The 25,722-nt window shown below is 29.8% G+C and overlaps 2 protein-coding genes across 2 annotated transcripts; both read right to left on the reverse strand.

The window, feature by feature from the left end:
* Positions 1-2,539: 2,539 nt before the first annotated feature.
* On the reverse strand, positions 2,540-9,518 carry LOC113556196. Its single transcript, XM_026961005.1, has 2 exons — positions 9,286-9,518; positions 2,540-3,196 (listed from the first exon to the last, which is right to left on the reverse strand). Exons 1-2 carry the CDS (start codon positions 9,379-9,381, stop codon positions 2,963-2,965), a joined length of 330 nt encoding a protein of 109 aa, XP_026816806.1. The 5' UTR covers positions 9,382-9,518; the 3' UTR covers positions 2,540-2,962.
* Positions 9,421-23,729, reverse strand: LOC113556195 (protein IWS1 homolog). The gene is made up of 3 exons (XM_026961004.1): positions 23,134-23,729; positions 14,149-15,197; positions 9,421-9,669 (listed from the first exon to the last, which is right to left on the reverse strand). Exons 1-3 carry the CDS (start codon positions 23,191-23,193, stop codon positions 9,531-9,533), a joined length of 1,248 nt encoding a protein of 415 aa, XP_026816805.1. The 5' UTR covers positions 23,194-23,729; the 3' UTR covers positions 9,421-9,530.
* Positions 23,730-25,722: the final 1,993 nt, after the last annotated feature.

The following is a 25,722-nucleotide window of genomic DNA, read 5'->3' on the forward strand; positions in this document are numbered from 1 at the left end:
AATTGTTTAATATTAAATTAAAATCAAAACCGTCCATTACATCCAGTAGCATCCTCAAAACGAAGTACCTACATTATACACTTAATACACAGTAGAACAAGTTCCTCGATTTATTTTCCCTTTTCTCATTCCCTTTTACCAAATGTTGAGTTTTTGCAAACTTTTTGCATCCAATTAGCTGTCGGTGACAATTATTATTAATGAAGAAATGTAATGAGGGGGGAGATCAAAACTTTACCCACGGTATCAAAACTCTAAACACGTATAACTGTGTATATAGTGACGAACTCGTATGGTTTGATGAAGTAAGAATAATTTGTAGTAGGTATATAATATTTATATACAGGAAATTAAAAATGTATTTATCTTTTTGAAAATAAATTAACGGGTACCGGCTTTAATGATTTTTAATTTAAAAATCCAAAAGAATAAAATAAAAACAATGAGTGCACATTTTTTTACGTATAATATATATTATATATATTTTATTACCTATATTTTTTGGAACTTTAAACTTTAAGCTTCTTTTTAGTTGTTTCCCCGCTTATATAGGTGATATATTGGTATATTAACTTCTTATAATGATTTAAAAGTAAATATATACATGCTTCCGGTTTCTACTAAGATTCTACTAATTCTAGTTGTCTGTACTTCTAAAAAAAAAAAAAATAATAAAATAGTTATATTAGTTAGGTTGGAACTGTTATTGTGTGACTCTGTGACTAACACACAAATTTATTTGTGTGTGTTATGTGTTAAAAATCATAGTAGGTACATTTTATTTGTTTATACTTCATTTTTCAAAAATAAAAATAATGAATTAACTAATGAAAATAAAAAATAAATAGTGAAAAACTTAAATCAATTCATGTGTATGGGTATATAGGTGTATACAGGTGTATTGTAGAATATGTCATCTTAGATGCATTTTCTTGGTTATCTAGATGACACGATAATCATTATGTGATATAAAAATGAATTAAATAATTGTTATCTAGACAAAAATCATTCAGTTTGATATTACGACCTTCTCGACACTACGGGTATTATCAAACACCTCACGGGGGATGGGGGCTTAGGAATCCCGATTACGTAATATCGTCCACGTTCATGCAAAACATTGCAGGTCTAAAACATGTATTCTAAGGATAAAGTGTAAACTTTCTAAAAACAGGTAAACTTTACAACTAAAATTATTCTATGTTTGCGTGTTTTGACTAAGTGGAAATATTTAATATAACATATTACAATATGAACAATATGATGGAACCAGTATAGACACTCTTATATTTTATTTTTTTTTATTTTTTATTTTTTTTTAATACGCAATGTAATAAGTAGGGCTCGATAGTTGATAACCTTAAAAACATTAAAAAAGACCTCAAAAAATGTCAAAAAATGAATTAAAATGTAATTAACACCAAAAATGCAAAAAAATGTAAAATAAAAATTAGTTGTTCAAATTCTCATACTAATTAAATACATTTGTAGTCAGGAGAGCAACGTCTAAAAATTTCCAAAAACAAATGCAAAATGCATCAACTTCCGATTCCTAGTAATAAGTATTAATTCCGAGAACCTATTTTTGGACTCAAAATGTTTCGTGTGACCGAGGACGACATAGGCTCGCGTGTATGTGGGTACAGTTATATTTTGTCCGTCGTTACAATAATAATGTATACACTTTTTTTTGTTATTGTCATTTACTATTCGGCGCTCGTATGCACATATAAATCTATATTCCTACTGGGCATGGACTATTGACACACAATACGCGCGCCTACCTTCATAACAATATTATAAATGTCATCGTAATATTATGTGTAGCTTGTACAGTTATCTATGATAACTCCATATACTACATATTATTGTAGAATATATGGACGACGAGGAATTTAAAGCACCGTGACGACGACTGCGACTGATGCGTAATAATATATAAGTATAATAAGTACGAGTATTTAATTTACCTATATGTACACTATAATAAGGGGTGAGATGACGACATTTTAACGTCCTATAATGGATCAATCGATTTTGAGCACTTGAGTTTTTCAAAACATTTTAAATATGTTTTAATAATGTTTATAATGCCTTTGATTTTATTCAAAATTTGAAAATATTATTTTTATTTTATAAAAACTTTTTGACGTAAAATATATAAAACAGTGGGACAGCTGATGCTTGATTGTAATTGTTGAAGTGCAAGCATACAAAATAGGGCCAGGGACACCCCCGTTTGACACGTTATTTGTTTTATCCAAACTTTAAATACTTATCTACAAATAAAACGATCGTTGTTTCTACATTAGATGTATATATATATATGGTTCGTGTTTGACAAACGATCCTTTGTTTATCAAATGTAAATCACGGATTGCCATTTATAGAGTACCCTACGATAGTGATGAATTAAGTTATATAGTGTAACAAGTTAAACCAGAGGCCATCTGTATGATAAAATATATTGTGAATCGATGAGGCTGGACTTACGCACGGCTGAAATCGATTATCGATTAAATAATTATTTATAAAAACATCGAATAAATATCTGTACTTATATTATATGACAATAGTATAATATCGTATTGTATAATGTCCGGCCAAAATGATTGAGTGCGTTGAAAACAAACAGAAAAAAAAATTACATATACGTACATTATCAATATTATAAATTTATAAACAGATAGTTATAGCGATACAATGACAAGCAGCACACCGCGCGCGCGTGTATAATATTATATTACAATATTATGAACAAAAATGATGAATATTAATAAATTATTGATCGTCACTTTTATCCGCGAGATCAATATTTATCATTACCACATTATTATAGATACAATATAACATATTATAATATTACATCGTCACACACGCTGTCGTACCGTAAATCATCGTCGTGAAAGATTGTTAAAAATACAGGTGATAATAAAACATAAAATTAAATATATTATTGTCGTTATTGTTCGATTTGCTTGGTCACGGTAGTGGTGATGACAGGCCCGGTGGATGACCAGCTCTCTTCGAACGATTCCTCGGACGAGAACTGTTGCGACGATGACATGACCGTCTTCTTTTTCACGCCGCCGTTGGCCAGCTTCTCCACGGTCTCGGACACCGACTTGGTCGATTCCTCTGACTGCACGCTCTTGGCTTTCTGCTCCAGATGCGAGTTGGCCGTGTCTTTGGTCACCTACGATACAGAGTAACCACGTTCAAATGAAAAAATTTTCCAAAATATCAATAAATTGAAAATACTATTTTTGACATTATTTTTTTCGCATTACGTTTAAGTTGGAATATAACAAGATACAATTGTTGTCTCGATAAGACATTTCTTAAGAAAAAATAAAAATTGTTTTTTAATTTCAAAATTCAATTGAATCATTTCTGTTAAGTATTAAAAATAGCTATATGAAAAACAGAAGAAAATATGATATTATGATAGAGCTGTTTTTCGTTGTTTTTTTTTTTTACTTTTACTGCAGGCGCATAATTTATCTAGAGTACACTACCTACCGTCCATCACACTTTTAGTCAAATTTAACTTAAATATTAACATGGTATGTTAACCATATATACTTTCATAAATCCTCCAAACTAAATAACGAATAAAAAATGTATGATTATAAAACACACGCACACCGTTCAGCCAGATTAACCAAAAAACTAAAGTATACTATTTAACCAATTTAATATAACCATGCAATAGGTTAAATGTATGATTATATTTTTCAAATGAGCATAGCTCCGACATCTTTTAAAACTATTATCATCGACTACTACATTTACAACATGAAGTTTAATATTCCAGAAACCACTCAAAAGAATTTTTATCTATTCTACATTTTCAAATAAAAATCATCTTCATTAACAATTTATAATAAAATGGAGTAAATGGACAGTTCTTATTCGAAAAAATATATGCCACTTTAAATGACTCCTTAAAAAGAATTAGAAATTTACATTTTAAAATATTATTGTCTTAAATATATTTGAAATCTCCAAAACACAGAGTTAAAATAAATCCATTATTAGAAGATAAAATGAAGATAGAGACAGAGATAAGCATACTTAAAGAATTACTCAATACATTATTTTGTTGTCATTATGACAGATATATTATATTTTTAATTTTTTCCTATAAGATAATGTGCGTAATTTTATTTGTTTGGACTTTCTTTTCAGTTAGCCAACACGAATTTAGATTTAATGAGTTACAATACTAAATATAAGTTAGGTACTAACCTAAATAAAATACTCAAATTATACATTTAAGTTTAATAATTGCGTTGGCTAATACATTATGAATCCAAAAGTAAATTTGGTTATTAAATAAACATTTTATACCTAAACGCATTGTAGTGATTTCTAAGCTTAACTTTTAAATTAATAGTTGATGTTAGATTTGTTTGTTTTGGCGAAAAAAAACTTTGTTTATTTTTTCAATACTCAAATAAATAGTTTGTATTTTTAAAAAGCAATTGGCTTTAGTTTTTGATCTAAAACTTTGAACTTAAAACCGAAATAAATTGGTGTAACAATTTATTTATGGAGTACAATAATATACTCGTCGTTAAAAGTCACTGAATTAATTATAAATACAGTTATTTTTAATTAATATTAAAACTATAACATATAAGATTTCATACATTGAATTATTTTTACTCATAATATTATTTTATCAATAACAATAAGTGTTTAACTTTGCCAAATAACTGCCAATCAAATGTGTGTGGTTTTGAATTATCGTCATCAACTTTTTGAATTTCCCTTTTAAGCGATAGAAAAAATGTATGCGGTTTGAACAGTATGAAATGTGCGATTATAATTGGTAAGTGTGCAATTTTAAACGACGTATATATGAAAAAAATTCTATTCATTTTTAGTTTGATAAAGAAAATAACATTTATTCTGTGTTGTGTGTGGTGCATATTATTGTAGGTATTAAGTTACAAAAATGTATATAAATTATTAAGAATGATTTTTTTTTTAATAATACATTTAAAATAAATAAAAAATAAATGTATAATTTGGTCTAGAATTTATTCTACATTATTGATAAACAATTTTTACAAATGATAATATATATTATATTTATAGATTAAAATAAATTATAATACCTAATTATTTTTAAATATTAAAAACATCATTGTCCCATTATGGGAATTATTTTCTAAACGTATTAGACCTATTATAAATTTATTATCGTCAGTAAAAAAGTCAAATAATTTTAAACAGTTCTTTTGAAATCCAATTTAGATACATCCGAAATTTAATTTAAAATAAATAAAAAGGTTACAGGAAAAAAAAAGATTTTTTTATACGCATAAACGGGATATTTCTAAGTACTTATATTATTCGAAAATTTGATCCTTAAATAAACTTAAAAATTACAAAAATTAAAATTAAACATTTAGAATGAGGTTTTTGGTGAATAGATCTGTACATCGTTTTTTTATTCACTCAATATGTATAATGAATACCTACATTTATGAAATAGTACTTAATTTTAACCCAGATAATTAATAAGTTGCACAATATAATATTATAATGTGATGCGGGTAATATATTATAATACCTATCATTATAATCGTGTGTTTTCTGAAGCATAGAATACATGTGACATATCCGATTTACATTTGACATAAAACTTTGACGTTTTTGTGATCCGGGATATTCCCAGTGGACGTTATAAAATTAAGTTCTCGGTTAATTCCATCTACCAAATTTTTGAATGGGTACCCAGTCGATAAAAATAAATTAACAAAATAACCTCTAAGAACAACAAAAAACCCTCTACCTTCGAGTGACTATTTAATATTTATATAATATTTTAAACACAAACGTAACAACTTTATAAATTCACAAGATAAATTAATGAACATACCTATTATTAGATAAACTATACTTGACAAAGTTTAATGTTCAAAGTACTTTGAAAAATAAATAAATATTGATTAAAAACCACTCGCTCAAATTTTGATTTAAATACATGGACATTTAAAAAAAAATCACCTTCTTAGCAATTTGCAAAAAAAAAAGTTTGATATCATTTGAAAAATAAAGTTAATATCGCCACAAGATATTCTCATTATAAAAAGTGAAGGTATATTATAAATTTGATTATATATTATATATTTTAGTGTATTGGTACTCAATTATTTAAAAATATGACCATTAAATAAACTTAAAAACATCTAAAATCAAAATTTGAATAAATCTTTTATAAAATAGAAATACGGGGTGAACATGCTTGTGGTTAATCACCCTATATAAATTCATTTGATCTATTTTTTAGCCATTAAATGTAAGTACGCGTATTGGGTTATTTATACCGATGTTGTCGTACGCAGTGGCGGCGATCAGGTTTACCGAACGCTTGTTTTCCCACGATATTCAACAATATATATAAATATATAAGGTCGATTACGTACACAACATTTGGGTTTAGTGGCATCTGCGATGACGCTTTATTCGGCACTTCTATATTACAGTTCTGCGATAAACCCGAAAACGCCACCCCGACGCAGAGCTGGCGGTGGGTGATAGAAACGTCCCTTTACAGTACACTGCACAGGGTTGGTTTTTTTTTAAGCTTATGCGAAAAGGGTATAAAGTGCCGCCATAGGCGATTTTATATTTTTTCATTGCTTCACCTCGTATACCTCTAAGACACCACCCTGCGCGCGTTGAAATGCTATTATATCATGTTTATTTATGTATATAGGTTTATGTATTAAATCTATCGGAATGTCATTATTTTTTCCACCTGAAAACACTCGAAAAATAGGTTAGTTATATTATTATGGCCCACATTATTATTATTATTACTACTACTATAGACGCTATGAGTTTGCAATGAATACTTTTTTAGTGTTTTCAATAAGTCTCGAAGCATTATTACTATACACGTGTCATGAAAATTCAATAATTTTCGAACTTGTAAACCAATTGGTCGCTTATCATTTTGGGTCATCAACTATATGATTATAATGAGCAAACATCCAAAGGTCTGGAGCGCCGTAAATTTTAGAATCACTTTAAAAACATTTGGACTACATAGCAATAATAATAAACAAATAAAACTCATAGGTCACAACGCCAATAATAGGTGGAGAACCGCTTACACTGAAAGTTACAACGTGTGACCTACGTCGAGTGGTATTGGTGGTATAATATAATATATTACATTATTACGGAACTTGTTTTTCATTCATCGGTTTATAGATAATTATTAGAATTAAATAGATAATTAGTCACGCATATGAGTAATATGAAAACAGAAAACAATATTTAAATATTTTATTTTACATGCGTCATTGCATAATAGCGATGTCCCACCACATAAAATACAGGTATATACAGTATAGGTAAGGAGATATTGTATGTGTCATAAGCACCCCGATAATGTAAGAAACTGGAATAACATATTTTTTTTATATACGGTTGAGCACCAATTGCTACCGCACTAACGGTTTACACGGTCATCCTCTCGGATAGTTCCATTTAAATTTAAATTCGAGAGAGTTAATGGTAAGTATACCACTCGCGTATAAGATGATTTAATATTTCGGAACCCATTTGAACAATTTGTGAATTTGTTTTGTGTTTTTCGTTTGGTAATACATTTTGACTATATTTTTAAGGAACGATTCAATGCAACGTGTTCACTCTGGTGTACATTATGTACAGTGGTATCTCGTAAAACTCGGGAGCGAGACAATAAGTTAGCGTATACAAAACAAATCAAAATAATATGCGTTTTCGTCGTAAATAAACTTTTGGATGTTATTATAATAATAATTGAGATCACCCGGTTATCTGAAATTACTGTAATTTATTCGTGCGAACGGGGAAAATAACAAAAGCAATCAAAAAATTTGATTTTTAAACAATGATAAAAAATAAAAATAAAATAAGAAGAAGATAATATTCTGTTTTATTATACCACGCGTTGTATTGTATTATTTTCGCCACGTATTAAATATATATATATTTATATTGAAAATGAGTATACGTAATATCATTCCTATTGATTTATTTAATAATCGTTCGTTTTGTGTTCTCTTTTAACCTTGTCTTTGGTTTTTGTGAAACTATATATACTGTTGTTATATATATATATATATATATATACATATTGTTATTAAGTACTTTTATTTTCGGATCCGAACAATGTGTGAATGCATGTTTAAAATTTTGTAAACACGTCCATATCCGCTTCAATATTACCTTTCCATGTCGTTCCACTTATAATGAAAAAACAATAATAATATGATGCATGATTATAGTAATCCTACCAAGAGGTTTCCACGACAATCACTGTTTTATTTTTGTATTTTTAATCGTTCGACAAAATAAGATGATCACTACGACGCACAATGTTCACATGGGACAGACGCTAAAACAAATTATTAGTATTGTTAAAAATGTTAAAAGTGATTGACCTATAGGCTATAGTATAGATTATGTCTTACACAGTCAGAGTCAGTTAAATGAGAGGATGGGGTATCGATATTTGTTGTATTAATTGTCGTTCACGTGTGTAACATAGTAAAAACTACACATACCGCATCAATCAGTGCAATCAATATAATATTATTATGATAATTTTATAAGACAGATTTTAATTTAACTTGACGTGTGCATGGGATCAACCAGACAATTTTTTCGAATTTTGTATATTACTTAATACCCAAAAAATTAATTAATAAAAATTTGAAAAATGGTTAAATCGCAGATGACCTATTTTGATTATAATTATTTAAAACAATAACTGAAATTAAATCAAAAAATTACCTTATAAATCCTATGGACACTTCACGTTAAATTTAAATCTGTTTTTATAATATTTATCACTTCACTACATCGTCTACGTCAATATAATTCTTAAAATCGCAAAATGGTTATTTTTACCATGTGAACGGCAAAGATAATATAATATCGGCATATATAATATGTGCACTTGGTTCCCAAGTATACCAGATACATGATCGGGATTTTCGCTTACTTTCAAACTCGATTCCGACTTGATTAATGTATTTTAATTTTTTATATTAACAAATACGTTGACAAATTTATGAATTTCAATTAAGTTTAGTAAAAATAAAAAAGAATCAGAATTCAGCTCTTTAAATTATAATATTATATTTCAACTTATAGTTTAAATTGCCTATACAGCACCCCTTAAACTTAAAAACCGGATGCGGCATATCGTTACAGAACGAAATCATATTAATAATAATTGTGCAGTGTACCTTAGTATTTATAATAATTTACCTCTTTAGTGCGTTCAGCCACTGAAGACGTCTCTTCAGTCGCCGTCACTGTTTGTTTTCCGGTATTGGGTTTCTTTTCGACCGTTTGAACTTCCATTATAATGATTAAGTAGTACTATTATTATTTAGAGTATAATTTTTTTTTTTTTTTATTTAATTTACAATTATAAAAAGAAAAAAAATATGTGTTTTAACTATTTTTATACAATGGCTCGCCGAGACGACTAAACAAAACACGGCGGTGGTTCAGTCGTTCTTTTTATAAACGCTACGAGCGACGGGCGGCAGCGGCTTCACTTCTACCACTTCTTCGTCGTCCTCGTCGTCCTCGTAATCAATTTCAATGTCGTCGTCTGATAGCTCTTCGCCGGAATCACTGTAGTCCCTTAAAAACAAATAAATAAAATCTAGTATAAATCCTTGTCGCGCAATATTGAATTGTAATCACTATTATCATTAAATACATAATAATATTATGACTTAAATCGATTGGCGAACTTTCTAGGGAAAGTTGCGACAACATTGCACAATTGATTTAGTTACATTTTGAAACGGACGGTAACACTCAAAGATTTTCGTATAAATAATCCAAAAATAGCAGTTATCGTTTTACATTGAATGTGCTCTGTGACGAGTTTTAACACTCAAAAACATAATTGGAAAATAAACCTTGAACAAGAAATTCCAAGTAATATACACGACAGATAGGAAAAGTAGTGAAAACTAAAAGTCCTGAAAATCCATAAATTTCAACAAACCTAATTGTATTTAAATTTTATGCAGAGCCGCAGAGGTACATAAAAAACATTGAATAAGATTATGGTATGTTATGTATTATAAATTATAAATAAATTAAATCATTTGTTTTTTTATATTATAGAAAATGTCTTTACAACACAGACAGCTGTTAAGTGATTATTATTTGTTATGAGTGTTATGATCAATGATAATATTGTTACTATCAATTATCATTATGCTCGGACAGTGAAAATTCGCGGAGTCTTGACCACGTAGGTCCCTGAAATCAGTTCTTCATCATTTTTTGCAACTTTAACTCAAATTCAGATCGGAATTTGATTAGAGTGAACCGAAATTATCGGTTATACCAACAATTTACTATTTTACTGTGATAATGACTAATTACTACTAATTATTAATTAACTAAATCTCAAACCCACGCGTTTTTTTCAAGTGTAGACAATCTATGACCTATGTGTTGATTTAAAAAATGATTTATTTTTAACACGTTCACGACCGCGTGTCAACTATAGTTGACACGGTGCATCTTAGAAAAACCCGATGTCAAGTATAGTTGACACGCTGTATATTTAAATGTATAGGGTTTCCAGATGCGGGGGTCATTCTAACAACCATAAAATTTGCACAGTTTTATTCAGCACATTTTTCTTTATCATTTGGTATCATTGGTTTTTGAATATCTCCACTAGATCGCGTTTAATTTAATTTACAAATTTATAAAATGCAAGTTTTTTTATAAGGATACCCAATTTGGGTATATCATGCGGTCGTGATGGTGTTAACCTATTTTGATATCTCATGCTTTGATTTTAAAAATTTTATTTGAAAATGGTACATACTCGTAATTTACAGCAAGAACAAACGAAGAAAAAACTTTACAGCCAAGTAGTGTTAATACATTTTTTTTATTATTCATCTTTGCTTATTGTTATCTAAAAGTTTTCTATCAATAGCAATATTTCACTTAAAATAAAGTTATTTAGTTACTTTTTATTTTGAATTTTATAAACAATCACCTACCAAATTAATTTCTTGTTAATTCCTATATAATTGAATTATAACTGAGGTAATTTAATTTAATACATAAAAAACTAAAAAGCGAAAATATTGCAGTACCCTTGAGAAGTTATTTTATTGGGCTCTTTGTCGTTTTTATGTCTTTGTTGTCTGGTCCTTTTACATTAAATCCGGTACTGATTAAATATAATTAGTATCACATACCCACATCACAATTTTTGTCAAAACACATAGTTTTTATATTTTCATTGTGTTATTGGAATTTATTTTTGAGAAATCGATAATACTATTATTTAATATAATTATATGTATAATATAACTATTATAATTATGACGTAAAATTTAATAAAACAAATTAATTTAGTTTATTTATTTTTGCTAAATAAACTACATAGAAATTTATACTTGAACGATTATAAATCCTATAAAAATATAAAATCTAAACAAATCCAATAAATTTAATGTTTAATAAAATAATAATTAAATTTGTAATTGTTGGTTTTCAAGGAATAAACATAAGTGTTAGCGAACAAAGCGCCTAGCAATTTTTTTTAAATTTTGATATGAGTAGATTTCAGTTTACAGGAGCATCCTACAAAATATGTTGAACCACCAAACACCACTCATTTAATTAACACTCATTAAGTCATAAGATTATACTCATTAACTGCTATACCTAAATTTAATTTTTATGTACAAGAATACTCCGAATATTATTATGCTTAAGAAAATAAAATAAAAAATGTATGTTCTTTTTTTTTTAAAAAAAAAGGAAAAACTTAAAATATATAAATCCATTTCAAAAATATGATTTTGTAACTCTAGTTGAGTTAATGTAAAATAAATGTTTTTAAAAATATAATTTTTAAATCGTGAGAGTTATGCATTAAATTAATCATCAAATATACATCATTCATGTTACTCGTGTTAGTTTACATAAAATACCATATATTTATTAATATACCTATACATTAGTATATAACCTAAATTTCTAAATACTGCAATATTCTTCGTCCTCAACGTATTAAGTTTACCTATAACATAATAATATTATATGTATAGTATAATATTATAGTGTTAGTATAGCTACTATAGACAAATTCAAACGACGACGATTGTAGCTGCATTCGACCTCGGTCTTTATTAGCATGCACATAGGTGAAACTGCGAAAGCGACAATATAGACACATACAAATAATAAACTGCGCAATAATGTAAAGAAAAATATACACACGCCTTCTCAAAAGGGTTTACAAAAATATTTAAAAAAATTTTTGTTTTTGTTTTCTGTAAATTATTCATTGATAATCTAATCTAGCTAATGGCAAATCCCTAATCAATATTATAAACACATGAATATATCTAAAGCCCGAAAACTGCGAAAAATATTTTATTGATAATTTATAATACTTTTATTTATAAAAATGCATGTGAAGTAAACATATAGAACTAATGAAGTATATTAAGCTTTACGACGATGCATATCAACAATTAACATTTGCATAATTGCATTTAAATACCTATATTTTTATAATTGCTTACCAACGCAGGTAATATACTAGACTATTATTTACATTTTTTGAACTTTTTATGCTACACTTGCTTAAATATTTACTTTAAAACGTAGCTTTCGAATATTTTATTGTAATCGTGAATTAGAAGTTTTTATACGCTAATATAACTTATTCCATTAAAAAATATATATTCAATAGTTAATATAAATTCTGATGAAGGTATTGAAAATCAAATGTAAACCCTTCGAAATAATCATATTAATTTGTAAAACATTATACGTTTGCTATATATTTAATTATAACATTTTAAATCTTAAATTAATTTATGTATTATAACAAATGTATACTCTATTATTTGTTACTTTATAATTTAAAGTTAAAATATGAAATAGAATAATATTATTTTTACATAAATATACCTACCACAGAATATTTAAAAATAAAAAGAAGATTTATTCAAGGCTGCTTAAATTTATATATCCCGGGTTAAAAATATTATCAATTTTTCCATCTAAAACAAATTATTATAAAATTAAACTATATGTTTAATCGTTCAAAAAAATATAATTTGAACTGGTTTAATCACATCTACAGTGGGTGAGAAAAATCAAGACTCAAATCTGAATACCTAATTGAAATACTTGTGCTGTTTATTCAAAAGAATCTTTTTTTGTTGTATTCAACATATTTATTTAAATAGCGTGTAGAATACAAACAAAAAATGCATTCTTTTCATAATTACTTATACAATATTTAGTTATAATGTGAATTGTTATTACGTTCGTTCTGGATATTAAAATTACATTATAACTTAATAAATTGAAAAAAAAAGTTTAATGTCCCGGCGTCCCTGTTTATAGAATACTCGTTGACTATTTTGTACTATACTATTGTATATCTGCACACCACAAACTCAGATAATATGTTTGTTCAGTTCATTGGCCTTTAGCTAGTACAGGTCATTAAATTTCAATCAAACAGGACCATAAAAAACAGAAATAGTAATTCGGTGACCGCGCCATTCGATTAATAAAAATGATATATATCCTATATATATAAATTCTAAATACAACTAATTAAAGCGAGTTATTAGTAAAAAAAAAAAAAATGTTATTCAAATAAAAACACAATATTTAATTTTTTTTTTAATATATAAATTCGTCAGTTTTTTCTTTTTTTTCTAAATTGTTTTACACAAATAAAATTATAAATCTTTCGATAACATTACTTATATCTATTTATATATATATATCTATATTAAATATTAGATGTACGCAATAGTTAGGATAAAATATATATTATTATAAAACCGACATCTACATTATTATTATTATTATAAAAAAATAAGCTCTCCGCGTACAATACATTATGTAATACCATATTATATTAATATATAGCAGCGGCAGCAGTAACAGCAACAGTAATAATAACAATATTATTATACAATGACTACTACTCAAATAAAAATGTTGTTATTATTATTATTATTATTATTATTATAGTATGACGACGACGACGACGGGTCGAGGCCAAAAGCCTAACCGAAGGCGGCGGCAACGACGACGACGACTTACAGCTGTTGGTCTTGAATGGATTCGTGGTGGCGGTGCAGGAGTTGACCGCCGTGCGCCTGTTCGGCTGACAAAAAATCTTCGACTGCATCTCCGGCGGCGGCATTACCTGTTGTCACTACCGGCGGTTTGACGACCGTTTCATCTTTTTCCAGTGTCGCAAAGTCCACCGCCGGCACATGGCCTTTGCCCGAATTCTCGTTGACGTCGTCTTTTTGAAATTTCACGTGGGCCGCGATCTTATTTTCTGGCGCCGCCGGTTTCAGTGCTTTTTTGTCATCACTATCAACTTTTACTTCCGGCCGACTAATGTTGTCTTTGGCTGGATCCGGAACGGTGGCCGGGTCACTTTTAATCGTCATCGACGTCGACGATGGAGGTGGCGGCGGCGGCAGCACTGGTTTCACCGCTGTTCCTCTCTCGGCGATTTCGAACTCAGCCTTTGGCTTTGATGGTGGCACGTCTCTGTCTTCCCTCTCGATTATTTCAAACTCCGACGACTTGAACTTGGACGCGTCCTTTTCAGATACCACAGGTTTGGTGAGGGGAATTTCTTCCCTCTCGCCCGCCTCAAATTCAGGCTTTAACTTGGCGGGAGTCTCTGACTTTTTTGCGTTATAGATATCATTTTTAAGCTTTTCTTTTTCACCAGTGGTTTTTTCCGGGACCTTTGGCGGCTCGGGGTTTTTTATTTCGTCTTTCGGCTTAGGCAACACGTCCGGTACCTTGACCTCTTCAATTTTGTTGGCCGGAACGCTGGGTTTAGTAGGTGCGTCATTTGTTACAACTTTACTTTCAGGTTTTTTAGGTACAATCGCTGCTTTTTCATCCTCTTCAACTTCATCTTCGTCTTCTAATTCCAATTCATCATCTTCTTCTTCGTCTTCTTCATCTTCGTTATTGAAAATCTCTTCGATATCCTCATCTTCATCGTCTTTGTTTTCGATATTAATGTCATTGCTACCATCATCGACAGGCGGAACTACATCAGCCAAAACTGTTGGTTGGTCCTCAGAGCTGGACGGACTGTCTTTTATGGATTCTGTAGAGACCTGCAAATAGAACAAATTCATGTATTTTTTAATCGGAAATAGTTTTACTAAGATTGAATTGTGCAAAGAATAAAAAATAATGTGACAGCTGCACCACATGGACGAGTAAAACGGATGCCAAAAATCTCAAGTAGGCATTTATTACAGGCTATACATTAATAAATTATTCTTAACTTTAAAAATTAACATATGTGTTCGTTGGAAAAATGCCCGGACTTATAATTAATATTATGTTTTACAACACAATCTTTTTTTTTTTAGATAGGTACCTAGGAGGTAGTTAAATCTTAAGCATAAATAAACTATTGTTTATATTTAAGAATTTATAACAAGAATATTGTAAAACTTTTTGTTATTTCAAAAAAAGGATATATGTATAATATACAAGTATATTATAAACCAAATAAAACAATGCTTATAATTTTCAAAAGTAAAAATTAGATGTATAGTTAAGTTTATTTAGTTAAGTTTAAGTAGTTCAAATATAATATTTAATTTACTCAATTGCAATTTTTTGTCTTGAATAGATAACACTAAGTTAATTTGTAAAATAATATTTAAGGTATCTATAACAACAACTATTTGTAACATTTAACATTAGCATATACGTTTAACGTATTTTACGTATTAGGTAATTAAATGTATACGCCTATTATTGTTTTCATTTTAACCCAATTATTTAATTATAAATCATAAATAGTTATTAAATGAAAAAATTAAGACCAGAAAACTATTAACAATAATTATAGGTATTTAACGAATCAATATTAAATGAACTTGGGACTACTAAGTAGGAAATATAATATTGAAATAAAACCTAATCGAACGATGAAATATAAGCAAAAGACTTTTAATTCTAATTTAAGTATACATAATTGTAGAAATACATTATGTATATATATATAATTATACAATATACAAAGCGATATTATTATATGATGTTACGACTTTAATGAGTGGACTTTGAAATTGGTACGACGAATAATACGAAACCGGACGAGATCAATAATTGGGTCAAATAAATGACGCAACAATAATGATAGAACTATTTTATTATAATATGTTAATCGTGTGTCATCATTAAATGAAGTTTAGTCAAGTCTCGTCGACTACTCAAAATTCAAATAGCAAATAAGATATAAAAATTAATTTTACTTGTATTCTTTGGGTTGTAAATTAATTCAAATATAATTTAAATAATTTCAAGAGATAAGGTTAAAATGTAAGTTATTAACATTTTCGTATTATCAAAATTTTACTAAGAATAAAATAATATTTATTTATCGTATACCTATATGATATACTACGCGCAAATTACTTACTATTCGTAATTTCTATATTCCCAATTTGGGTACTCTACGTGTTACTGCAAATACACATACACCTAATTGTATACGCACGTAAATTATAATATAATCGTTAATCATTTCCAAATTATTAATTGCACCATGCACGACGATGGATACATTATATTATTCTAATTTTTTTGAATCAACCTGTCGGATATCTTTATACTGAGTAAATTCTCCAGCAAATTATATAATTTACATTGTCGCGGTAAGAACGGAAATTGAAAACCAGGACTATTTTTTTCGAGTGGGCGTGACAGATGACTGCCCGCTGGAGCTAGTACACGCCATATTAATAATATGAAAGTGATGAAAAAAATCGAAACTTCCTTTTACGCCAACGCGTATACAACCTATACATCTATATGAAGAGTGCCCGTTTAATCAAGTGGGTATAGCAAGGTCGTGGTGTAAATATAGCGTAGTTGTACACGCATGAATCGTGAACGATTTGTATGTGAGAAAAGGGTAGGTATTACTTAGTAAAACAAGTGATTTCTCGCAGCTAAAGAGATCCGTTCAAAAATAGAACAATAACTCCGGATTACTGACTATAAATCGCAGAGCGATCCTAATTCACCTAGTATTCTCATCCCTGTAAATCTGAATCAAATTTTGATTTTTGAAATATTTAAGGATTATATTTTCAATTATTCGGATATTTTATACAAATTAAAAACATTTTTTTTTTTTTTTGAAAATTTCAGTGCATCTGATTCAAAATTCAATCAAGTAGTTTCCAAGTTATTAAAATTAATATAAATAAAGCATGATTAGTGAATCGTTCGATATATTTTGTACTATTATATAGTTTGAGAATAAAAAGTTAAGCCTTTCATGAGAATCGGTGCGGACATGCCAGAAAGATAGGTGCTTGTAAGCAACAAATACAAATAACATTTATTTATATTTTTCTTTTCCCCATTTAAATAAATTATTTTTCTTACCGATGGTTGTGTAAATACCTCAAATAATATGAAGATTTAAGACCGATACTGTATTATATTATACCTGTTTGGCGTCGCTAATTATTATAGGTATTTTTCATATAAGGAAATGATTATAAATCGCAATAATAGAAAATAATATAATATTTTTTCGTAACGTGTCACCCAACAATCTAAATGCGTATACGATAAGCTTTAACGTTGAACAATATGTTATAAATTACAGTATAATACATATTACATTCATATATATATATATATATATATACTAATACAGTAGGTACGTGCACTGAATGTTAAATAACGTAAAAAATAACGACCTTTCTGTAACTCATTCAGTCAGTCCCACAGTAAGCAAATATTCCTAACCTAATGTCCTATAACCTATGGTGGTATTAGGAATAAGGAACAAGAATCGATATAAATAATATGTAATATATTTAATTTGTCGAAATGTATAATAATAATATATATATATATACATACATAACCTGAAACATTTGTATATAAATTCAAAATATAAAATTAAATAAAACGCGTATGCTTACAAGGTAAACGTTTTTACATTTCAACAGTAACATCGAACGTGGATAATTATTATTTGTAATCGCTGCTGTATAGTGTACTGTATACCTACAGTACACGCACGACACGAATCTCGATTGTTCTTGTACGTATTATTATTATTATTATTATTATTATTATACAATCGGATTCGAACAGCGTTTCAAATACATATTATAATTACGAAGCATCTGGCAAAATATTACAATTATAATATAAGTAAAAAAAAAAAATATTTACCTACCTACTCGTTTTTCGGAAAAAATACTTTAATATGTATCTATATTATTTCAATTTCAATTATTACACAGTTAGAATACAGTAAGTTAATGAATAGTGACATATCGTCTATAATCACTATCGTGCTGATGATGATCGGGACCGGAAAAATAATTCATCGCGTAAACACAATAAACACGATGATTAAACGGCGCACGATAAATATTATTACTTGGATTTTTCAATATCTGTGTCGATCGTTGACATTTGTGCGCAGAGCGGTAAGTACGTATATTTAAAAATATATTCCTATATAATATGATATATTATATATATATAGGAAAACAGGAACGGGAGGTATTGATATCGAGGCCGGGCATAAAGTATTAACGAGTTAAGTTAAGAATAACTTTGACTCGACACAAAATCAGTTAATTTTGAATTTAATTAAGTTTTTTAATTATTAGTTTCGTTATAGACATTCTTGATAAATGTGTCACTTGGAAGTTGAAAGTTACATTACCACTATTCACTAAACAAATCACAAAATCACCCATATGCAAAGGAAATTAATTTAATTTAAGTTAGTCAATTTTTTTTCAACATAATTTACTATATACACATATAAACTTTATATATATATATATACATAAACGTAGAACTTAAATGCAATTAAACGAAATAAAATTATTCATCGAATTTTCCAGCCTCGATTTTTAAATGAGTGCATAATTTAATATTTGTACAACACAAGGTTAAAATAATATATAAGTAGGTACTATAGCCTATAGATATCAACGTGCTATCGAGTATTACACGACACATGGACGCGCCAGAGATTTAATCGGATCGGAATTCAGAATATCGAAAAATACTACATCAATATAGGTATAATGTTTACAATGATCATGTGATAAACTAATAAATAATAATTAATATTAATCATACGGTGTCACACCGGAATAATATTTACGTCCAGATAATAGAAATAAAATAATATGATTATGTCTAGTGCATGTAATGCAATCTCGTCACTCTTCCACCTTCTCACAATAGCAGTGTACAATTGTACAAAGTTTGCGGAACTACTATTCTACTGATAGTACTATCATCATTAAGCTATAATTAGAACCCTATACTGGCCCTCGTAATGGTAAATGGAGTCATGTTAATTGTCTTCAATAATAGTTATAATATAGATGCACAATAAGTAATAAGTAGTTACTTGTTATAGTAAGAATGGGTGTATAACAATATTATTAACAACAGCGTTTGTAGAATTGTCAAAATAATAATAGCAACATAATAATTATATTGCACCTATTCAACGTTTAATAATTATAATTTACTATTTAGCTACACATAAATATATAGTAATGCGAAAAGCGAATATTGTACAACAGCTAGCAGTGAGAATAGTATATACGTCCAATAGTTGAATTATAAAATAATGGTCGAGAACCTGAAAAATATCTTTTTGAAAAACTAAATTGACAAGTTGAGTTATATAAAAAAAAATATGATATTCTCGATTAACAAAAAATATATTATATATCCGTAATGAATATTAAATTAAACATTCGTTTAACAATAATACCTAATATTTTTAATTAGCATATTTATTTTGGTTTAATTTTGAATTGATTTTTTTGTTAATCTTAAAAATGATTTTTTTTTTTATATCGTATAGATCGTTTAATAAAATGCACTGATTAAAAAATTGTCGGAAAACGTTATCCAAAATATAATTCATGGTATAAACTAGAAAAAAAATTATTTTTGTAATAAATATTATTTTGATCAACTTAAGTTATGGACCCCCTGCAGGTTGTTATATTAAACATACTATGAGACAAATCTCCGAATCTATCGACAAATTAAAAGCTTTACCACTTAAAAGGGATACATATGATACGGCACCCGCTGTAGAAAGGTTGAAATTCAAAAATATCTAAAAACAAATAGTATTCCAATAACCTCCTCCTCTTAACGACATTTCAATACGAGGTTGCCCATCCGAAATATTTAGTGGGACCTTGGAGAATGCGTACACGCTGTATAATATGTAAAATTATATTATGTGCGTAGGCGTAACGACACATAGTGTGTCTGAAATAAAGATTTTGTTACGTATACAAAACCCACGACTCAGAGACAATTGTACGCAGTGGACAATCGAAAAAATATGAATCACGATACAACTATTTTCGATTGTATACAGGTGAGCGACACGCGGTAACGGCAATAGCTTTAATCTGAAGACGGTGCATTATAATATTACAAATGATAATTATTGCGGTTTTATTGAGGAGCGTTGTATGTATTATACATATAATAATATAATATGCTATGTACGTAGATTGTAGGTCCGTAGGTATATATATATTATATATAATAATACAGCAGATGTGTTCATATTTGACGGTTAGCGAATCGATGGCACACCACAACCTTGACGAATTTTTTTCGGGAGAAGTTTCGCCAATTCGCCGCCGTCACCTGCGTGTGTTCAACTCAAGGACGACACAGCGACTATAATGTAGACTGCACTGCACTATAATACGCGTCGGTGTACGCCGTAAATAATAATATTACGGGTAATATACTTATATAATATCGTGAGTCACGCAACTCGTAGATGCGAACACGAGTGACGAACAGACGAGAGAACGAAAATATCTCGCGCTATCCATTACTATTCGGATACATGGAGCTAATAGCCTAATAATACATAGTGCACAATCACGTATGTCGGTTCGGACGCCAATCGCAGCGCGTTGGCCACCGCAGAGCTAGGAAATCGGTAAATATAAATGGCTCAAAGCTAAAGTAAGAAATGGACTTGCGCGAATTTTGCGTGCAAACATACCAAAATGTGCTGAATAACGCGTAACTGTAACGGCTGCGAACTATATGATTTGTATGAAACAATTTTGGGGATGGGTTTAATGTTTAATCGTATATCTATGGTAAGTACTGTAATAGTGTTACATTACAGTACTTTAATAAGTATACGGATAGTAGAAAGATTATATTAAAAAGATAAGTCTTTACGATATTGTCTTAATGACAAACGACCAGTTCTATTATTCATAATTTTATACAAAAAATAACAAAAACAGTCCGTATAGAGAATCCTTGTAATTTTGATAAAAATTGATAAAATTAGAACCTTGGACGTCTTTTTACACCAAATTCCCATTATATTCTTAGGGTATATTACATACAATGGACTCCGAACTAACATTTATTTTAAACTGATTGACAACCGTGCGTACGTACATATTATCTATTTTTTTCTTTTCCGCTATTCTAACCATATACTTAAAAAAGTTGATTTAATATGTGGAAAAATGGCTTTTGGGCGAGATAAATTAATAAATTCCAAAGTATGTTTTGATAAACACTAAAAATCGATTTTAAGATTTCCGACTTGAAAACTGATCGTTTTCAGCGATAATTCGAAAGATTAATCATGAGTACGTACACATCCGTACATGGGTATGTTCTTCAGACATCTATACATAATATGAATATAAAGCGTATCGGTTCAAACACGGCGCCGATTGTGTAACATTGCACGGTGCACATAGTACCTACGTCTATATTTAACGACTTGCCTTTACCGTCGATTGCGTAACAGCTTAAACGGTCTCGTTGTCGTAAAGCACAAACGTGATAATATTAGACACACACAAACTCAGTGCGACGATAAAAACTATAGTAGAATAATAATAATTTTAATTTATATTAGGTATAATGAATACCTAGGCAATAATGTAATATATAATTGTGCATATTAATTTATAATCACGATTATAAGATCATCTCTGAGACGTGTTTTGTTCATATTGTTTTAGAATGTGTCGATAATTCGAATTCGAACGGGAACGATAAATTTAATTAATGATAAATGATCAATAACGACCATATTATTATTATTCTGATCGTACTTGCGGGACGGCGTGAAAAAAGACTGTAAAATGTCGTTGCCCCATGTGCGTTGCCGAATTTCACGTTCTATAATAAAAACCGGCGACGGAGCTCTACGACACAAAATAGAAACGTTTATAAATAGAGATTGTGTCGCAATCAGGCGCGTCATATGTCTGGCGCTCTGTGTTTTTTGTATACTGAATACTGATATAAGTAATAATATTATCATACGCCTCACCCCATGCACAGATATTATCGTTTTCGATTTTAATTTAATAATATTTCAATCCAATATCATTTTATTGTTATATTACAATATGTCTAAAACATCGGTAGTTACACGGCCGTCGCAATACGGAAACCTTGAACTCGACCTCGTGCAATAACGGTGACGGATTTCGAACGATCGATCAACAGAGATAATCGCGTCACACCATATCAAATCGCAATCGGCTGCGAGTCGTTAGGCGATAATAATATTATACCTATATATGCTACGGTGGACAAAAAAAAGAATAAAATGCAACATAGGACCGTCGTACCTAGACCCGCCTACCTGTCTATATTATACCTGTATTAATCGTGCTTTTGCTTTATTTGTAAACGAACACATATGGTGCCCACTCCCCGTACCCGCGCACAACGCACAGCCGGTGGAAATCCGATTCCGACGACGATCGATCGTCCGTCTCCACCGCTAAATACAACGATGAAACTTAAAACTTCAACAACCGTATTATTTTTATTATTACTGTTCTTAAATTATAAAAATGTCAGTAGTTTTGAACAAACGCTCAGAAATTCGTCCACCAAGACTCACTGTAAATTAATTATCGACGACGAAACAATAAGCGGAGGAGGGCTGGTTGTAAAACAATTAAATAAATAAATAAATCGTGTAATGATACGTCGTGTGCTTACCTGTCCGAAGAAGAAGTTCCACACGATCAGCAAGTATCGTTTGAGCACGTCAACGAACATGATTCGTGCCGCGTGTGAACCGGTCTCCGCAAAGTCTGGAAATACGCAGATGTACTCGGACGTTCACTGTCACCGTATCGTAATGATGATTAGTATGCAACTTCAGCGGTCGGTGCTGCGCGGGCGCGAAATCGCGCTCGGCTCTCGGTTACTTATGGACGTTAACGCGCTTATACCCGGTAACTGGTACGCCGGTAAAACGCACTCGACGCCGGCTGCAACTACGCGATCGCGATGCACTGACGGTGTTACGGCGGCGACGGCGGCGGCAGACGCACACTAAACAATGAGATTGCCCTTTGGCGGTCTGGCAAACGACGCGACGACGGTAATTGATTATATTATTATTATTGTTACTGATTTATTGTCTTACGATCGCGACGACAACTCTCGTTTTCCCGTCGACATTTATCATACGGTCGCGAGAATGGCTTGAATTTCGCACTGTATCTAAATGCAATAACGATAAATCGTAAGCACTGAACAAAAAACACCAACGACACGGGCGACGCGTAACGCACTGCACCGGCGGCGATAGCGATGCGCTGCGGACGGACAAAAATGCAACAGGGGGGGACGATTGCTGTGACGGCGGTGGCTGGGATACCGCGTGGCGGGGGACGAGATGAAAAAATTTAAGAAACGCTCGTTCGGAAGATGACGTCAAAATATCTCTGTTACAGGACTGCTATTAATAAGTACACTTACACACACCGACTTTTTATAATATGTTTGTGAGTGTCTGTGTGTGTGTGTGTGTGTGTGAGCCTCAACTAACGCCGCCGCTATCGTCACTGCAGTTTAGTGCGGTGGTGGTGACCGTTTGGGCGCGCATAATAAGTTGGATAATTGTCTATTGAGAATCGTAATTTCTTTGAAAAATGTCCCGTTTGAAAACACAGTGATAATATGGACAATATTCCAACATAATACGAGTATATAATAATATGTTGTCAGAACTATAATACTATATATTAAACTGGAGACAGGACTACACGAAAACACGGAACCCTTTTTTCTCGGAATTATTTTTTCGTGGAAAATATTTCGTTGGAAATTTACATATTATCGAGTCACGGTACACAATTCCGAACAAATATTTTTCCGACCAAGTACGTTTCTGAACTACTATAAAATACGATTCCAAAATAATATTTGGAACGGTTTAAATTCAAAACGCACGCGTTTTCGAAACGAAACACTAAATAGATACCTACGTCTCCGGATAAATACTTTTCCGACATAATGTATTTCCAAACGAATACAGTTCTAAACTGCAGAATAAATACGGTTCAGAAAATAATGTTTTTCGATTTTCTACATTCCAACCAATTATTTTCTAACAAAATATAGCCATCTATAGGTTTCTCGATTTGATTTTTTTTTTTAACCAGTCCCGCATTTTTTGCATTCGACATGACATATTATATTATACTGAGTATTGACATCGAAGTATCACGCCAATATACCAATTGCTAAAATTTCTGTGTATGGTGTTATGATAATCTTGGCCGTATTATATTATAACCTGCAATAGACTGTCTGTCGTCTTTAGAGATTTGAATGTTTCTTTTTTCATTTTTTCTCCACTCATTTAATATGTCTTTATAAAATCAATGAATTATACTAATGAGATTTCTATAATCGTACATTTTGGTAGAAAACTTAAGACAAAATAACAAACTACGACACGGTATAATTTTACTAGAAAGCCTTTTGTTATAATTCTAAATTGAATCGTGCTTATCTAATTATTATAAGTATTGTTTTAACAATTTTATTTTTTTTAATAGCTAGGTAATTAGGATTTATTTGTAATTTATTTTACATAGGTAAGTATATAACACTATTCGAGCCTATTTGTTTTTAAAAATGTTCTCCAGCTAATAAAAAATCAACTCATCCAACTTCACAAATTTCTACTATAATATCTACTTAGTCATAATGTATTGATTTAATAATTTAATCTCAAAAATTGTGTTGCCTATCAATTATTCGTTTTAAAACTGTTTAACAAACTTTAGAAATAACGATATTTTTTATATTTTTTAAAATATGTTTAATCAAAGAAATTCCATAATTTTAAATAATAATGCATCCATAATAATATATTATATTATATATTTACAATGTAAATGCTCCACTGGATATAATTACCTATACACCGGATACCATACCTTTTATTCACTCTGTATATACATAATATAGTGCGAGTGTTTGATCACCGTCCTTTGAACAAATATTTGAATTTTCCGAGAGACGACAGACGACCTAATCTATATTATATTGAACCACAGTAGTTCCCGAAATTCTCAAGAGAACAGTCGTGCGTTAGTATAGGTAGGTTAGCCTCTATTCCTATATTAAAATACCACTACAACTCTGAGATTATTTAACTAAAATTGCTTTTAGCGTAATTAAATAATAATCGATTAAAATAATGTTATTTTATAATTTTATGCGCTCATGAAAATTATAAAGCAAAAAACGACTTTTAAACATACAACGTTGTTATAGGTACACTTATAA

This window comes from Rhopalosiphum maidis, chromosome 4 (assembly GCF_003676215.2).
Source record: "Rhopalosiphum maidis isolate BTI-1 chromosome 4, ASM367621v3, whole genome shotgun sequence".
In the NCBI taxonomy this organism is placed as follows: Eukaryota; Metazoa; Arthropoda; class Insecta; order Hemiptera; family Aphididae; genus Rhopalosiphum; species Rhopalosiphum maidis.